The 14,762-nt window shown below is 34.8% G+C and overlaps 2 protein-coding genes across 7 annotated transcripts; both read left to right on the top strand.

Annotated features, from left to right (window-relative positions):
* Window positions 1-1,132: 1,132 nt before the first annotated feature.
* LOC107020617 (serine/arginine-rich splicing factor RS2Z32-like) lies at window positions 1,133-5,079 on the top strand. 3 transcript variants are annotated; one of them, XM_015221053.2, is made up of 7 exons: window positions 1,133-1,240; window positions 2,130-2,241; window positions 2,908-2,947; window positions 3,095-3,190; window positions 3,627-3,823; window positions 3,922-4,005; window positions 4,428-5,079. In XM_015221053.2, exons 2-7 carry the CDS (start codon window positions 2,135-2,137, stop codon window positions 4,816-4,818), a joined length of 915 nt encoding a protein of 304 aa, XP_015076539.1. In that variant the 5' UTR covers window positions 1,133-1,240; window positions 2,130-2,134; the 3' UTR covers window positions 4,819-5,079. The 3 variants fall into 3 exon arrangements, with proteins under 3 accessions (XP_015076539.1, XP_015076541.1, XP_015076542.1); XM_015221055.2 differs by having other exon boundaries at window positions 1,156-1,240; window positions 2,135-2,241; XM_015221056.1 differs by having other exon boundaries at window positions 1,200-1,240; window positions 2,676-2,947.
* Window positions 5,080-8,965: 3,886 nt separating this feature from the next.
* On the top strand, window positions 8,966-14,374 carry LOC107020961 (putative WEB family protein At1g65010, chloroplastic). 4 transcript variants are annotated; one of them, XM_015221515.2, is made up of 6 exons: window positions 8,980-9,117; window positions 9,558-9,649; window positions 10,655-10,944; window positions 11,049-12,993; window positions 13,074-13,280; window positions 13,790-14,374. In XM_015221515.2, the coding sequence occupies exons 3-6, from the start codon at window positions 10,682-10,684 to the stop codon at window positions 14,102-14,104; spliced, it is 2,730 nt and encodes a 909-aa protein (XP_015077001.1). In that variant the 5' UTR covers window positions 8,980-9,117; window positions 9,558-9,649; window positions 10,655-10,681; the 3' UTR covers window positions 14,105-14,374. The 4 variants fall into 4 exon arrangements, with proteins under 4 accessions (XP_015077002.1, XP_015077001.1, XP_015077003.1 ...); XM_015221516.2 differs by lacking the exon at window positions 9,558-9,649 and having other exon boundaries at window positions 8,966-9,117; XM_015221517.2 differs by lacking the exons at window positions 8,980-9,117; window positions 9,558-9,649 and adding an exon at window positions 9,710-10,162 and having other exon boundaries at window positions 11,052-12,993.
* Window positions 14,375-14,762: the final 388 nt, after the last annotated feature.

Genomic DNA, 14,762 nt, shown 5'->3' on the forward strand with positions numbered 1-14,762 from the left:
TTAGATGTTATAATAAATGGTTGAGTCGAGGATGTATTTGAAATAATGTTTTTATCGTAAATGGAAAAGTAACCTTTATTTATATTATAATATATACATTCTTCAATTCTCAATTGTGTGACTGAATATTAATATGATGTTGTTGTGTAATATATGGTTAATCTATTGATTTCGTAAATTTGCATTATGAATTTTTAACATTTTTGATTTATTATGTTTTCTATTTCAAATTTTTGAGATAAAATGTATAGTTCTAGCATAGATTATATATGTTATTTATACGAAAGACACTTAATCAATACAACGATTAAAAATTCTCATTCATATTATGCAATTTTCACTTAGAAGAATAATTGAGATGAGAGAAAAAACGTTGGCGAAAGCTTTTAAATAGCTATAACAGTACCAAATATAATAAATACAAATCGATATACATGAATAAAGTGAAGGAAGGCGCACATATAATTTGCAGAAAAAATATTCTATTTTATTTGATTGTTTAGGTGTCACGTGTTAATTCATGCGTTTTATAAGAGAGATTGTCAATCACGTGTATAGTGAGAAACTATCCTTAATAAATGTTAGACGTTCAATTAGTCAGATTCTTAGTTTATATATCTAAACAAAATAGTACTATAATTTTCTATTATCTGAGATGGAGTGAGAAATACATCAAAATTTTCGTGTGTTTACTTATAATGCTTTTATTTTCCGTATAACGGATCTTATCTCACACATTATGGAATTTCCACTACGAAAAAAATTCAAACATTTCTTATGTACCTGTGATGGAAAACGTTTGAACTCTATCTCTTTTCTTTTCATTCTATTCTGCTTTCGTTCTCTTTTTTCTTTTATGAATATCAGAAATGATAGACTGTACAGAAAAGGGTTCAGGTGGGAAAGCGTATACCTTTTCTATATCCAACAACAACTAAATAAATAATAAACTTGTAATTTCTTAATTTCGATATAGATTAAACGAATACATCAAAATCAAATATTCGTGTATTCCGCCCGAGAGAGAAAAAAAAGAGGAGGAGGTTTCACATTTGGGAGAAAACTCAAATGGGCTTAGAGTGAGAAGCCCACTCCATGAAAACAACAAAACAATAAGCCCATAGCTGTTGAGGCCCAAACTTTAGTTATAAAAATCAGAGAGAGACGACTGTGCTAACACTCTTTTTTGAACGAATTGGATCTAGGGTTCTTACATTTCTGTGCCTTTTTCGATTTTCAGGTAAGCGATTTGCGATTTAAAACCCTATTTTCTCATATATTTTTGATAAAAATAGCTTCTTTCATCATTATATACGTGCGTGTGCATAATTCATCTAGAAATTGGTATTAATTCCGAGTAATTTGGATGAAATTTTGTGTTTTTTTTTGAACTCGGAACATTCCATAAAGAGGTGTTTTTTTCGTTACTAGTTTTGTTTTATGTTATACAGAGATAGCGTTTGTGCTAAATTCATTTGAAAAAATGTAATTGAGCTGTTTTTATTATATATGTGCTAATTGGGTAGTTTCTTTTGGTATGATGTGAATTTGTTATATATATGTTCTTTTTGACTTTGAAAATTCATTCAAGATGCCTTTTTTGGTTTTAGTTTTGTTTGATGTTTATTGAGATGGCATTTTGTGCTAAAGTGATTGGAAAATAGTAAAGGAGTTAATTTTTATGTTCAAGAGATCATATAATATGGGGAAGGGGCTAATTGAGTAGTTACTTTCAGTGAAGATGTAGTGGTATGGTGAGATTTTGTATTATATGTGTTTTTTGTAGTTTTGTTTGATGTTTTATTGAGCTGGCATTTGTGTTAAATTCATTGGAAAAAAGTAAAACAGCTATTTTTAATGATTAAGAGATCATATAATTTGGGAAAGGAGCTAATTGGGTAGTTTCATCCGCAGAAGATGTCCTATCATGAAATTTTGTATTATATGTGCTTTTTTGACTCAGATAATTCATTCGTTAGGCATTTTTTTAGTTCTGATTTCGCTTGATATTTTATTGAGCTTGCATTTGTGCTGAATTCATTTGAAAAAAAAGGTATATGAGCTAAAAAAAAATTTATGTTAAGAGATAGTATAATTAGGAGAGGAGCTAATTGGGTAGTTTCTTTCAGAGAAGATGCCGCGGTATGATGACAGGTATGGTGGCACACGCCTCTATGTTGGACATTTGTCTTCCCGGACGCGATCCCGAGACTTGGAGGACGTCTTTAGCAGATATGGGAGGTAATTTTTTAACCATTCATTACTTTATGCAGTGATCGGAAAGTTGTTCAAATTTGAGTAATTGAATATTGAGATTCCAAGAGGATAAAGATTGAACTTTTAGTTGTTTAATTTTGTTAGTGGAATGAAATATGCCTAAGTAGAGTAGAATAGATATAAAAGATTCATATGGTTGATCTCAACTTGTATGGTATTAGGTGTTGATTGATTGATTGCTGTACTTAGTGATTATTTTATTGTGATCATTTTTTAGAAATGATGTTGCTTCTAGTAGTTCACAGTCTTTGTTCTTGGATTTAAGGTGGTCTTTGGGGGTAGAGATGAGACACACTAGTCGTTACAGTGGCCTTTGTTTTATTTTTTTAAAATTTGTAGAAAATGTGAGAGCAACACCCCGTGTCTTGGTGTTTTTAACTCGAATAATGTTTATGAAGGTTTCTATGTTTTTGCCCAATCCGGAGGTTTGTGGTGGGAGGTTGCCCTTGATGAATTGGTTCCCATTCTTGCGGAGTGTGGCGATTCTTTCTATAATGTTATTGCGTATTTTTTTGATGGAAATGGCACAATCCAAAAAGTGGTGTTTAGTTCATCTTTGAGGGGCGAAGTATCAACCCTTTGGTTCTTATGACTTGATGGCCTTACTGTTTCTGGAACCCATTTACGCAGAGTACGTGATGTGGATATGAAGCGTGACTATGCTTTTGTGGTACGCCTTTCTTCTTCTTTTTTTTTTCCTTTTCTTTCACTTCTTCATTAATGATATTTCTTAGGGTTGTAGGGTGATCATCTAATCCTTGTTTCATATATTTGTGATTTAAGCTTCTTTCTTTTCTTCATATACTGCTAAATCTAGGAGTTTAGTGATCCTCGAGATGCCGATGATGCAAGATACGGCCTAAATGGGCGAGATGTTGATGGAAGTCGCGTTATCGTGGAGTTCGCCAAAGGGGTGAGTGAAAGTTTGGATTTGATATGTGTTCGTAACTGCAATATGCATAGTATCTTTATGTTTTATTTTTGCAACTCTAGCAAATTACACTCACATGGACATGTGCATTTTGAATATCAATGCAAAAAAAGAAAAACCAAAAAGAATTTCAGGCTTTATGCCCAATGAGTGGGAAAATATGGTGGAGCTGGTTTGAACTCGATTATTTCCGAGATGATGCTTCAGTTCTCAATATAAGTATTTTACTCTACAATTGGCATGTCACAGAGGGGAGAAAGAAGATCTTGGTTTATCACTTTCGTTGAAGTAGTTAAGTTGCTTCAAGGATTTGTTTTCTTGGTATTTCAGGAGTTATGCACGCCTTAATCTATCTAATGCTTCAGATTGGTTAAACAAAAAGTTGTCCTTCTTATGTTGGAGTTTACTTGCATCGCAGGTGCCTCGTGGTCCAGGTGGATCTCGAGAGTTTGGTGGCAGAGGTCCTCCTCCAGGTACTGGTCGTTGCTTTAATTGTGGAATTGATGGACACTGGGCTCGAGATTGTAAAGCTGGGGACTGGAAGAACAAGTGTTACCGCTGTGGAGACCGAGGTCATATAGAAAGGAACTGTCAGAATAGCCCCAAGAAATTGAAGTATTTTCCTAGTTGCCACCTTATTTCACCCTGTGTATTTTTTGATGTTCTAGTATACTTTAATTATTAAAGGTTATTATTTGTTTTTCGAATGACAGACGTGACCGAAGTTATTCTCGCTCACCATCTCCTCGGCGTGGAAGAAGCCGCAGCCGCAGTTACAGCAGAGGTCGTAGCTACAGGTCTCCCCCTTTGCTCCTTTTTGGAATGCGCTCCGTTTAGCTTCATTGAGAACTTCTTATGTGTTGAGATTCTGAATTGGCATTACCGCTCATGGTTACAAGGACATATCCAGTGAAACGCCACAAAGTGGGGTTGGGGAGGGTAGAGTGTACACAGTCCTTAACATTGTCAATCATGGCTGAGAAGTTGAAATAATTTTGTGGATAAGTAATTGAATTTGTCTTTTCATAGATGTATTATGTGGATAATATATGAAAGCTTGTATTGTTAGAGCTAGAAAGTGTCATGTTAAGTGCTAACAGATTCTGGTTATCTCAACTAACTGGCCTTTATGGGATTAAAACATATTTGTTCCCGTCACTTAATCTATCTATACAAATAAACAAATTATTAACATATATTGTGTTTGATTTCTTTGCAGCCGATCCAGGTCTCCTGTGAAGAGGGACCGTAGCATTGAGCGTGAAGAAAAGAGATCAAGGAGTCCTCGCCATCATAGGTCATCACCACCTCCATCAAAGGGGAGGAAGCACAGCCTTTCACCTGATGAAAGAAGTCCAGTAGAGAGAGGTACACCATCACCAAGGGATGATAGGGCAACCAATGGTTCTGACCGCAGCAGGAGCCCTAAAGATGATGTTAGAATGGATGAACGCGGAGATATTAGCCCTGTTGAAGAAAATGGCCGTAGTCGCAGCAATAGCCCCATCCATAGGGAGGACAGAAGCCCAGTGGAAGACGGTAGCCCAACGGGTGACTATGAAAATCATGGTTCTCCAAGGGGTTCTCCAAGGGGCAGTGAGTCACCCTAAAATGTGCATATGATACATTGTGGCAAGTGAATGTTTGACTCACAACTATGCATATGATACTGTCAGTGTGGCAAGTGAATGTTTGACTCACAATTATCTCATCCTTGCACTTTGATTTTATAGTACTTTTTCCCTATATTCGGAAACCATGTAATTGATTTTTCTTAGAATGACCGGAATTTGAAACTGCCTTGCACATGCTGTGTTCTATTTGTGAGACTACATTAAAAACTTGCTTGGTGTTATGTGTTTCAGCTTGAATTTGGTTGGTATCCTCGGAACTCTATTTGGAAGTGATGTAACTATCTAGGTCACTTCCTACATGCTGTACCAAAGCATTCACCAATTGTGAAGTTGAAACGCAGCAATTGTCGTGAATTTGAGATGCATCTGGCAGATCAATTGGATATACGGTAAGACTTGTAGGAACACAGCTGTGTATGTTATTTGTTTTGCTGTCTTTTGATATCTTTTGATCTGGTGTGGGGAGTGGCAGATACCAGAATAATTACAATAGACTGGTATATACAGGGCTGTGTATGTTATTTGTGCAGCTGGCTTTTGGTCTTTCGATCTGGTGTCGTGAGCGACAGATATCAGATAGCATGATTTCAATGACTTCTAGTAATAATATGTTAGCCAGTCTGGGGGAAAATCATGTCGAAATTCAGGACATAGTACTCGTAAATTTGTTTTGAATAGAACTGGTTGTTGTTGTAGGAGAGAAAGCTTCGTAGGGGCAAGGCAAACTAGTAGCTGTCCTTGCTCGGAAGCTTGAATTTTCACTAAGGAGATTCTCATCAATATATAAAGAAGTGATACGAAGAAACTAATATAGGATCGAGAGGGGGGATTTGTACTATGAAAGTGTCACTAAATATGTCAAAAGTTCAATTCGAACCCTAATTACTAAAACTTAATGTGGCTATTCTAGAATTTAGAATTCATAAAGTTTGAATCCTGACGCTCGTATATGTTATTACAAATGTAGGTACAACTATTCAAGGAAGTAAACACTAGTACATAATTTTTGGTATATTATTGATGTACTATGAAGTTCTTGTATAAATTATACATACAATGTAAAGCTATTCAATACTTATAAGTTGCACAACATGTAGATCACTAAAACAAAATTTAGTACTAATAGTAGTAAATAATCAAGACACATGATTCCCAATTCATACATGAAAAGGCACCAAAAGCAAAATAGTCTAATGATAATCATTATCACATTTATAAAAATGCTCAAAGAGTATTGTCATGAGACACAGTGAATTCAGAATTTGAAGTTAATAGTTTTTGAATATTAAGAAAAAAATAATTTCTTTGATTTTGGATGAATCATATATTCATGTTAGTGGAATTCTTAACACTATTACAAAAATTTTGGTCAAAGCTATTGAATTTTATCGAGCTCGTAGCTAGTACTCCAGCTTCGTCTTTACATGTCATTTTTTTTTGTATAATCAACTAGGGTTCGTTGACCCCATTGCTTTGTTGGGAAATTATTTTAGACATGGTGTGGTCCATCCATAATAGGCTAATTAGATGGTTATCGTATTATTTATCGAATCTATAGTGAACAAAATTATCAAATACTTGTGTTAAATATAAATAAATAGTTATAGATACTTTAACTTTGATTAATAAAATTATTTATTTCTATCTATCCTGAATTTCTGATAGATATCTAATATATGATAAAATATAAGTAAATTGACTCAAATATTATAATTATATAAAAAAGAAAAATTAGAGAGCCCATCATGTTGATAAATAATATGATATTAGTGTGGAAAAGCTAAAAGTTAATTAGTCATTATTCAAGGCTTTGCATCATTATGCATCACAAAGGAAGAACATGAACATACATAATTGCCAAATGCTCCTTCCCACTACCTTATCTTTCTCATTTTATTTTTTATATTCGATATTCGATATTCATATTGAGACTCAATTAAATTTAAATTTTCGTTAAAAAAAGTTTCATACTGTCGGTAAACACTGAACTTCACTAATAAAGATCGATGACACCGCATCAGAAAAACTCAAATTTAAAATCGGTGATTAAGAATAAAGAAATTTCTACCACTCTACCACAGATCGTTTAAACTTTCTTTTCGATCTCTATTAACTTTTTTGCATGTTTCTAGGAACTAATAAATAAAAATATATTTAGTGAATACTTGAAGTTCAATGTTTTGCTCAATTTTGCTTATTTTAGGAGCACACTAAAATTACTTTGAGCCATAAAAAAAAATATAGCCCTAGGTGAGAAAATGTTAATGGTAGATGATAAATTTTTTATTTTTTTAATCATATAACACATAGATCAGTTAGCATGCTGGACCATACATTAATTATATTCCACCATAAAATCTATAATATATTGTGTATATTTTAAAAATATGCTCAATCAAAAATTTAAATGAGCATTTAATAATATCGATTTTAAAATATCATTAATCAAAATTTTGGACTAGCTTAAAATCAAATGAATCACATATATTGACAAACTATTTTCATGTTATGAATTTATTATAAACCTTCCGCGAAACATAAATTTATTCACTAAATAAATAAAGTGATCATCGTTTTATTTTCACTTTGTCTATCGTTTTTTCATTACTAATTGATCGTATTCTAAAATAAACGGTCACACTCTTTTAGATTTTCGTTTTTCTTATTTTTCTAAAAAAGAAATCGTGCAAAGAACATAACATGTTCTTTTCTCAACCCCTTTTTTTTCTTCTACACTCGCTCTATCCGCTAATTCCTCAGCCACACACGATACCACGAAATAATCGATAACAATTTCTAAAATAAGTGATCATACTCCCTTTAACTTTGTCAAACGCTTTTTCTCACTAGTCGATTTTTATAAAAAGAAACGATGCAAAGAACATAATATGATTCTTTTTTCAACTCCTTTTATTTTCTTCGTACATTTATCTCTATCCACTAATTCTTCAGTCACACACGATACCACGAAATAATCGATAATATCTTCTAATATAAGTGATCATCCTCTCTTTAACTTTATCAATCACTTTTTCTCACTAGTTATAAATTGTTAAAAAAGATGAGAAAAAAAAAACATTTTCTTTTTATTCAACTTTTTTTTTTCATACCATCACTCTTTCCACTAATACTTCATCCACACATAGTACCACAAAATAATCGATAACATCCACTAGATAAACATGAATAAAGATAGTTGTTTAAATTTGAAGTACACTTCAATCGTACTAATATAAGTCATATTATAATATGTTTTGTAGGGTTGTACAAGTCAAATCGTAAAGTTAAATCGAAAAAATACCACTTTATAATTTGGTTTGGTTGGTTTGACAGTTGAAAAAAAAAAACGATCACTTTTGATTTGGTTTGATATTTGAAAGACAAGTTAAATCGAATCCAAACCAAACCAACACACACATATATATTACTTGTTTTTTTATAGAGAAAAAAAATACTATTCTGCATATAATCTACTTTGTTTATATATTTTTGGTTAGTTTATAGTTTACAATTTGGAAAAATGCATAAGTATCCCCAACCTATGCTCGAAATTCCAGACATACACTTATACTATACTAAAGTCCTATTACCCCTTGAACTTATTTATAAATAATTTTCTACCCCTTTTCGGCCTACGTGACACTAGCTTGAAGAAAATGTCAACACGCGCTGGGCCCACAAGATAGTGCCACGGAGGCCGAGAAGGGGTAGAAAATTATTTATAAAATAAGTTCAAGGGTAATAGGACCTTAATATAATATAAGTGTGTCACTGAGATTTCGGACATAGGTTGGGGATACTTCAAAAATACTTGATAGAGAGTGTTACCCTCCGAATGAGTTCTTAATCGACACAAGTCCAAATTAATCAGATTCTAATACGAATATTGACATCGAATGAATTTTTTTTAAAAAAAAATAAGAGAAAAAGTCAAAGACGCTCCAAATAAGGCCCACAAGCCCAAAAAAAAGCCCACTATTTCCAACCAAAAAAGGAAGAAAATAAAACGTTACTTTTATTTATTCGGTCCCGCTTTCTCCGCCACATTGAAATTTTAAAAACTTTTACTTGGACGAAAATACCCTTCATAATATATCAAATTCCCACTAAATACCCTATTAGTCCAAAAATAACTGGACCTAAAAATACAGTATTTTCAAGAATTTTCATACTAAAAGAAATTCTCTATCGAATTATTCTTTGATTCTTCTGAGTTGAATCGCATAGATTTCAACACCCTTTTGCCGGCTCTTACTCTGTCAACTGTTTGATTCAGTAATCTCTCTATCTTTTTTTTTTTGGTTTTACTGTATGTATTTTTTTTGCAGTTTTTTATATATATATATATGTGTTCTTTGTGTTCTGTAAGTGTTTAGTTTGGTAAAGTTGATTAAAATTGAATTTTGATGTGATTCTCAAGATGGGATTTTTTTTAGTTACTTACCATTAATGGTTGTAGACTGATTATCTGTTTTTTCAGAAGGATTTGGTAAGTTTTGAAGTTCTTTGAATTGATCTTGTGCTGTTTGTTTGTGGGTACTTTGTTGATTTTCAGTAGAGGGGTGATTTCGAAAAGTTCAGTTGTATAGCTTCTTGATGTGAGGTTCATTGGAAAGGGTTTATCTAGGTTGAGAAATGCTGATGGATGATGTTTGATATTGGGATTCAAGGGTTTGTTCGTTTTTTTTATGTTCTACTTCTTTTGGTTTTTGAAGGGGATATCGGAAACAACATCTTTATCTCTATGGTAGGATAAGTGTTGCATACGGTCTGCCTTCTCCAAATCTCATTTTGTGGGACTACACGGGTATGTAGTTGTTGTTTGGTTTATTGATATGTGATGATTTGCAATTTGAGGTGGTAATTTATGTTTCATTCTTTGGTGTTCTGATATAATAATTCATAAATTTGTGAAGTTCTTTTAGTTATCCTGTCTTAAATATGGATTATTAATAACAGGTGGATTTGAATGATTAAAGGGTGTTTCTAGGGTTTAGGGCCAGGGGTAGTGTGGTCTTTTATGTTAAGGTAGACTATCATTGTAGATTGACAGAGTGTGCTCATTACTGTTCCTGACACTAATGATTTTTTAAAAATCAAGAGTAGGAAACAAATTGATTGAAATATGTAGGGGTCTTTTGAAAAATTTCTTGCTTTTTAAAAAGGGTTGGTGAAATAAATGTTCCATTTGCTTCTCCATTGCTAAAACTTTATGGTAACTTATGTTACACACAGCAAGCTAATATGCTTTTACATTTGCTGCTTTGTGTTTGTTAGTGCTTGAAAACTAACTGATCCACTTGAGCCTCAGCACTAACAGGTAAAAAGTTGTTTCTTGGTTGGTTCAATGATGGATTCTCAGTCAGATTGACCATCTAAACATGTTGAAGAAAGAACATGTATAAGAGATATCTTTGTTTTTTATTTTTGTATGTTGAAGAAGAACCATACAGAAGAGTTCTCTTGCTTTGTCTTATAAGTATTTATTTAGCTACAATATTTGTATGAATGCCTGATTGGTGAGTACATGGTTGTTTGAGTGTTTTCTGGTGGTTTTCTTGAAATTCACTTGTTGTGTCAGTTTTACAGTTGAAAGATGTTCTGATGTGTGTTAGAACTAAATCTCCTTTTGAAGTTGTTTTGATGTTAAAGATTAGCATAGCTGACCCTAGTATTTCAGATTGAGGTGTAGTTGATTGATTGATAATTAAGGTTCAGTGTAGTGTTGTTTCAATATCTCTGCATACTCTTTAACTAGCCTCAATTAGGTTCTTTATCCTTTGAAATCTCATGGACTTGTTTGTATATGCAGATTCATGTACAGTGTCCATAAATAGAGATGAAGAAATTCTTCTTTTTCCGGACATCATCTAATGATGCAAACAACCCTTCACCACCATCGAAGGAGAAGTCATCTAACAGTATTGACAAATCACAAAGCAGAAAGGAGGTTTCTTCTCCAAGTCTTAGAAGGAGTCTTTCATTGTCCTCTGGATCCTTTTACGACAGTGGGTCAGGAAAAAAGAATTTCAGGGATCCAAGCAGATCTCCATGTCACAGTAAGAAAGTTCATCCTAAGAAATCTGGTCGTGATTCATGCCGGTATGCATCTCATTTTCTGTAGCTGCTTTTTCACACCTACACTGATGCTTTAGTTTGCATTTGCTTCTTCATAGTAATGACAAATATTTCATAACTTTTGTCAGTAGTCGTGCACGTACTCCTGAGAGGCAACCCCCAGATAATTTCTTTCAGAGACATGATATGGAAAATGGTTATTTGGTAAGGAAGCACAGTTCTGGTGCATCTTTCAGTACACACCACTATGATCCATCAGAGAGCTCTTCTCATAGCTCCAGTAATGTCTCTAGTAAGGTTTTAGATCGTTATATAGATGGGGAGCAAGAGCAGGAAAAGAGGGCCTCAGCTAACCTCTTTCCTTCGGAAGATGATCTTGAGATTGGGCATGCCTGCAGACAGCTGCCTCCAAGAGTTCACCTTACAGCTCCTGGTTCGCCACTACCTGATGTCAGGAAGCAGAGACCAACGTCTCAATCTTTCAGAGAAACAAAACCATCTAAACTTTGTTTTACGTCTGGAGAGTTGGGTGATACAGGTTTTGAGCATGAATCTCCGCGAAAACTTGCAAAGAAGGTGGTTGAGAGGCTCTCTCAGTCTCGGTCAATGGCGAAAATAAGTTCAGAAGATTTTGATTCTGATGGCCCAATTACTATTGAAGATATCTACAGTGGAAATCTAAGTAGATGTCCAAGTGTATGTTCTGATGGTGTTCCCCGGAAGAGCTGTTCAGCAGATGATCCTAATGCTAGGACCTACGAATATCACCATGAAGCGATTCCAGGCCTTGATGAGAAAAACTATTTGGGAATGGAAGACAATTCAGATTTGGTACTATTGAGAAAACTTAAGGAAGCTGAGGAGCGTGCTGTGTTGCTCTCAGAAGAGCTTGAAGATGGAAAATTTCTTCATGGCAGAGGCCTTAGTGTTCCAGTGTTGATTCAGACTATTAGAAGCTTGACAGAGGACAAGTTACAAATGGCTGTTGAAGTTTCAAGCATGCTACAGGATCAAGTTGCTGAAAGGGCTTCTGCTAAGGAAGAAGCCAGACGATTACAAGAAGAATTAGATTCACGGACACGAAGATTGGAGATGGAGAAGAATGAGTTACAATCAGCTCTGGAAAAGGAGTTGGATAGAAGATCCAGCGAGTGGTCTCTAAAACTTGAGAAGTACCAAATTGAAGAACATAGACTCCGTGAAAGGGTGAGAGAGCTGGCAGAGCAAAATGTCTCTCTACAAAGGGAAGTCTCTTCATTTAATGAGAAGGAATTGGATAATATAAGCAAAATATCATTCTCAGAGAAACAACTTGAAGATTTGTCTAAGAGAGTTGAGGAAGTGTCTGAGGAGAATCAAAATCTAAGGCAGCAGCTTTCTCAGTTACAAGAGGAATATCGAGTAGCTCAAGATGACCGAGAATATGTCAGGGAAAACTACCAGGAAAAGGTTAAAGAATGTGAGGACCTGCATAGATCTATTGCTAGATTGCAAAGGACTTGCAATGAACAAGAGAAGACAATGGATGGTCTGCGAGGATTTTGTGAGGATGTTGGCAAGAAGACTCCAGCAAACTATGATAACCAGTTGGAGAAGTTGCAAGTAGAGCAAATTAGATTGGTAGGTGTGGAACGTGCTCTAAGGAAGGAGGTGGACTCTTTTCGGATCCAGATTGATTCTCTACGACATGAAAATATTAGCTTGTTGAATCGTTTAAGAGGCAATGGAAAGGAGGGTGGGTTTTCAACTTTTAGGCTAGATCAGGAATTATGCAATCGTGTTTGCTGCTTGCAAAATCAGGGGCTTAATATGCTGAGGGAGAGCAGCCAGCTTTGTGGAAAGATATTAGAGTACACAAAAGAAAATGTCAGACAAAATGGGGGAATTGATGGTCAATTCTTAATTGAATGCAATGTAAAGATCCAGGGTTTTAAGAGGGGAATTGAAACTCTGACAAGCAGCTTGCAAACGGTGTCATCTGTGATAAATGAGAAGTCCTGCCCAGTAAATTCACATTCTCAGCCATCTAGCAAGGGTGATGCATTTCACCAGCAAAACAGTCAGAAACCAGATGTAAGTTGGTCCTATTATTTTGCAAGCTGCCTGGCATGCTCATGTGATGTTGATTGACCCTTTGTTTGGTGTTGTTTTAGGAAATTAAGCAATCAGAGCTCAAATCGGAGACTTTGCTGACAGCTGTGTTGAGGGAGAAGCTTTATTCCAAGGAGATGGATATAGAGCAACTTCAGGCTGATCTGGCAGCAGCAGTCAGAGGTAACGATATCCTCAAATGTGAAGTGCAAAATGCGCTGGACACTCTTTCTTGTGCCAAACACAAGTTGAAAGATCTCGAGCTTCAGGTAAGTAGGGAATATTAAGATCTTGCAGCAACGGAATATATGTTTATTTTTCTTCAACTTTGGATTTCTCATCCTCATATATGATAGCTTGTTTACATTATACTTTCTCTGCCTTAGCTTTCTACTTGTTTTTTTACTTCTAGGTTCATCTTTGTTCTATGTTTTCTTGGTGGAATTGTATTACATGAATAACTAACATGTGAACAGTCTCTGCTTCCACTGTGGTAAATAATGAGAAACAATCCAAGGGGAGGAGAAGTCGATTAGAGTGTTACAGCCTAGGATGTCCAATTGCTGCATGTCATAGATACCGTATCCAAATGCATAACAAAGCTCATTATCATGAGCTAGTAGAATAAGTAAACTGAAACTCATTGTCTGTGTGTGTGAGGAGGGTGGGGGTATTGGTTTAACTTCTATCTAAGCTATGAGTTTGATGTGAATTGCTGAATGAAATGTTATTGTGTTCTTTCTCAGTCTTTCTTCTTTTTTATGGTTGATTCTGGCAGATGATAAAAAAGGACGAAAATATCAACCAGCTCCAGAATGATTTGCAAGAATGCATGAAGGAACTTAGCCTCATGAAGGGGATACTACCAAAAGTATCTCAGGAAAGAGATTACATGTGGGAGGAAGTTAAGAACTACAGTGAGAAGAACATGTTGTTGAACTCTGAGGTCAACACGTTGAAAAAGAAGGTAGAGACGCTCGATGAAGACATACTTATGAAAGAAGGTCAAATCACAATCTTGAAGGACAGCTTAGGCAAACCTTTCGATCTTCTTGCAAGTCCTGATTCTACTAGAGAATTTCTGTTGGAGTGATCGATCCCCCAAAGTATAGCATTTTGTTTATTTGACTAGTGTTCATACTTACTTCTTGTATACTTGCTGGTTTTACTCTTTATCCTTTGCCTTTTACTTTGATACTTGTTACATAGAAAGTTTGCTCACCCCCCACCCCCACCCCCACCCCACCCCGACGAATCTCCAATTCAATTGTAAACACTTTCTTTTACTTGTGAATTGTGATCAAGACAATGACCTTGCTTCATTTGTTTTTTTGTACAGTATTTGGCTGCTTTTTCCTGGAGATGTATTTGATTCATTATTATAAGTGATATTCTACTTGTGTTTGCGTTTTCCAGATACTAAATTGGAGATCGTGTACAGTAACAATCCTAGATAGATACAGCTCATTAAACATACAAATTAACTTCTCATTGATGTATTCTTTCACTAAGGTTGAGTTAAACCTTATGTTAGTATTTTTTTTTGTTCCTAAATGGATTTGAAAGAAAGAAAAAGTTCCATATATTTGACGTGAAGGGGAAACTATTCATATTTGCTCATGTCCAAGGTTTCTCCAATGTCTAGATATACCTTTTGTTCACCAACTTGCATGTATCTCGACTAATTCCATGGGGTAGCTACCTTTCCACTAATACATGTACCGTCTGTTCACCAAGACTTGAACAGATAT

Source organism: Solanum pennellii, chromosome 5 (assembly GCF_001406875.1).
Source record: "Solanum pennellii chromosome 5, SPENNV200".
Classification (NCBI taxonomy): Eukaryota; Viridiplantae; Streptophyta; class Magnoliopsida; order Solanales; family Solanaceae; genus Solanum; species Solanum pennellii.

Coding starts and splice junctions, on each gene's coding strand:
- LOC107020617 (XM_015221053.2), top strand. CDS start 2,135: ATGCCGCGGTATGATGACAGGTATGGTGGCACACGCCTCTATGTTGGA. Junction 2,242..2,907: donor GTCTTTAGCAGATATGGGAG/GTAATTTTTTAA, acceptor CCATTTACGCAG/AGTACGTGATGTGGATATGA. Junction 3,824..3,921: donor AATAGCCCCAAGAAATTGAA/GTATTTTCCTAG, acceptor TTCGAATGACAG/ACGTGACCGAAGTTATTCTC.
- LOC107020961 (XM_015221516.2), top strand. CDS start 10,682: ATGAAGAAATTCTTCTTTTTCCGGACATCATCTAATGATGCAAACAAC. Junction 12,994..13,073: donor AAAACAGTCAGAAACCAGAT/GTAAGTTGGTCC, acceptor GTGTTGTTTTAG/GAAATTAAGCAATCAGAGCT. Junction 13,281..13,789: donor TGAAAGATCTCGAGCTTCAG/GTAAGTAGGGAA, acceptor TGATTCTGGCAG/ATGATAAAAAAGGACGAAAA.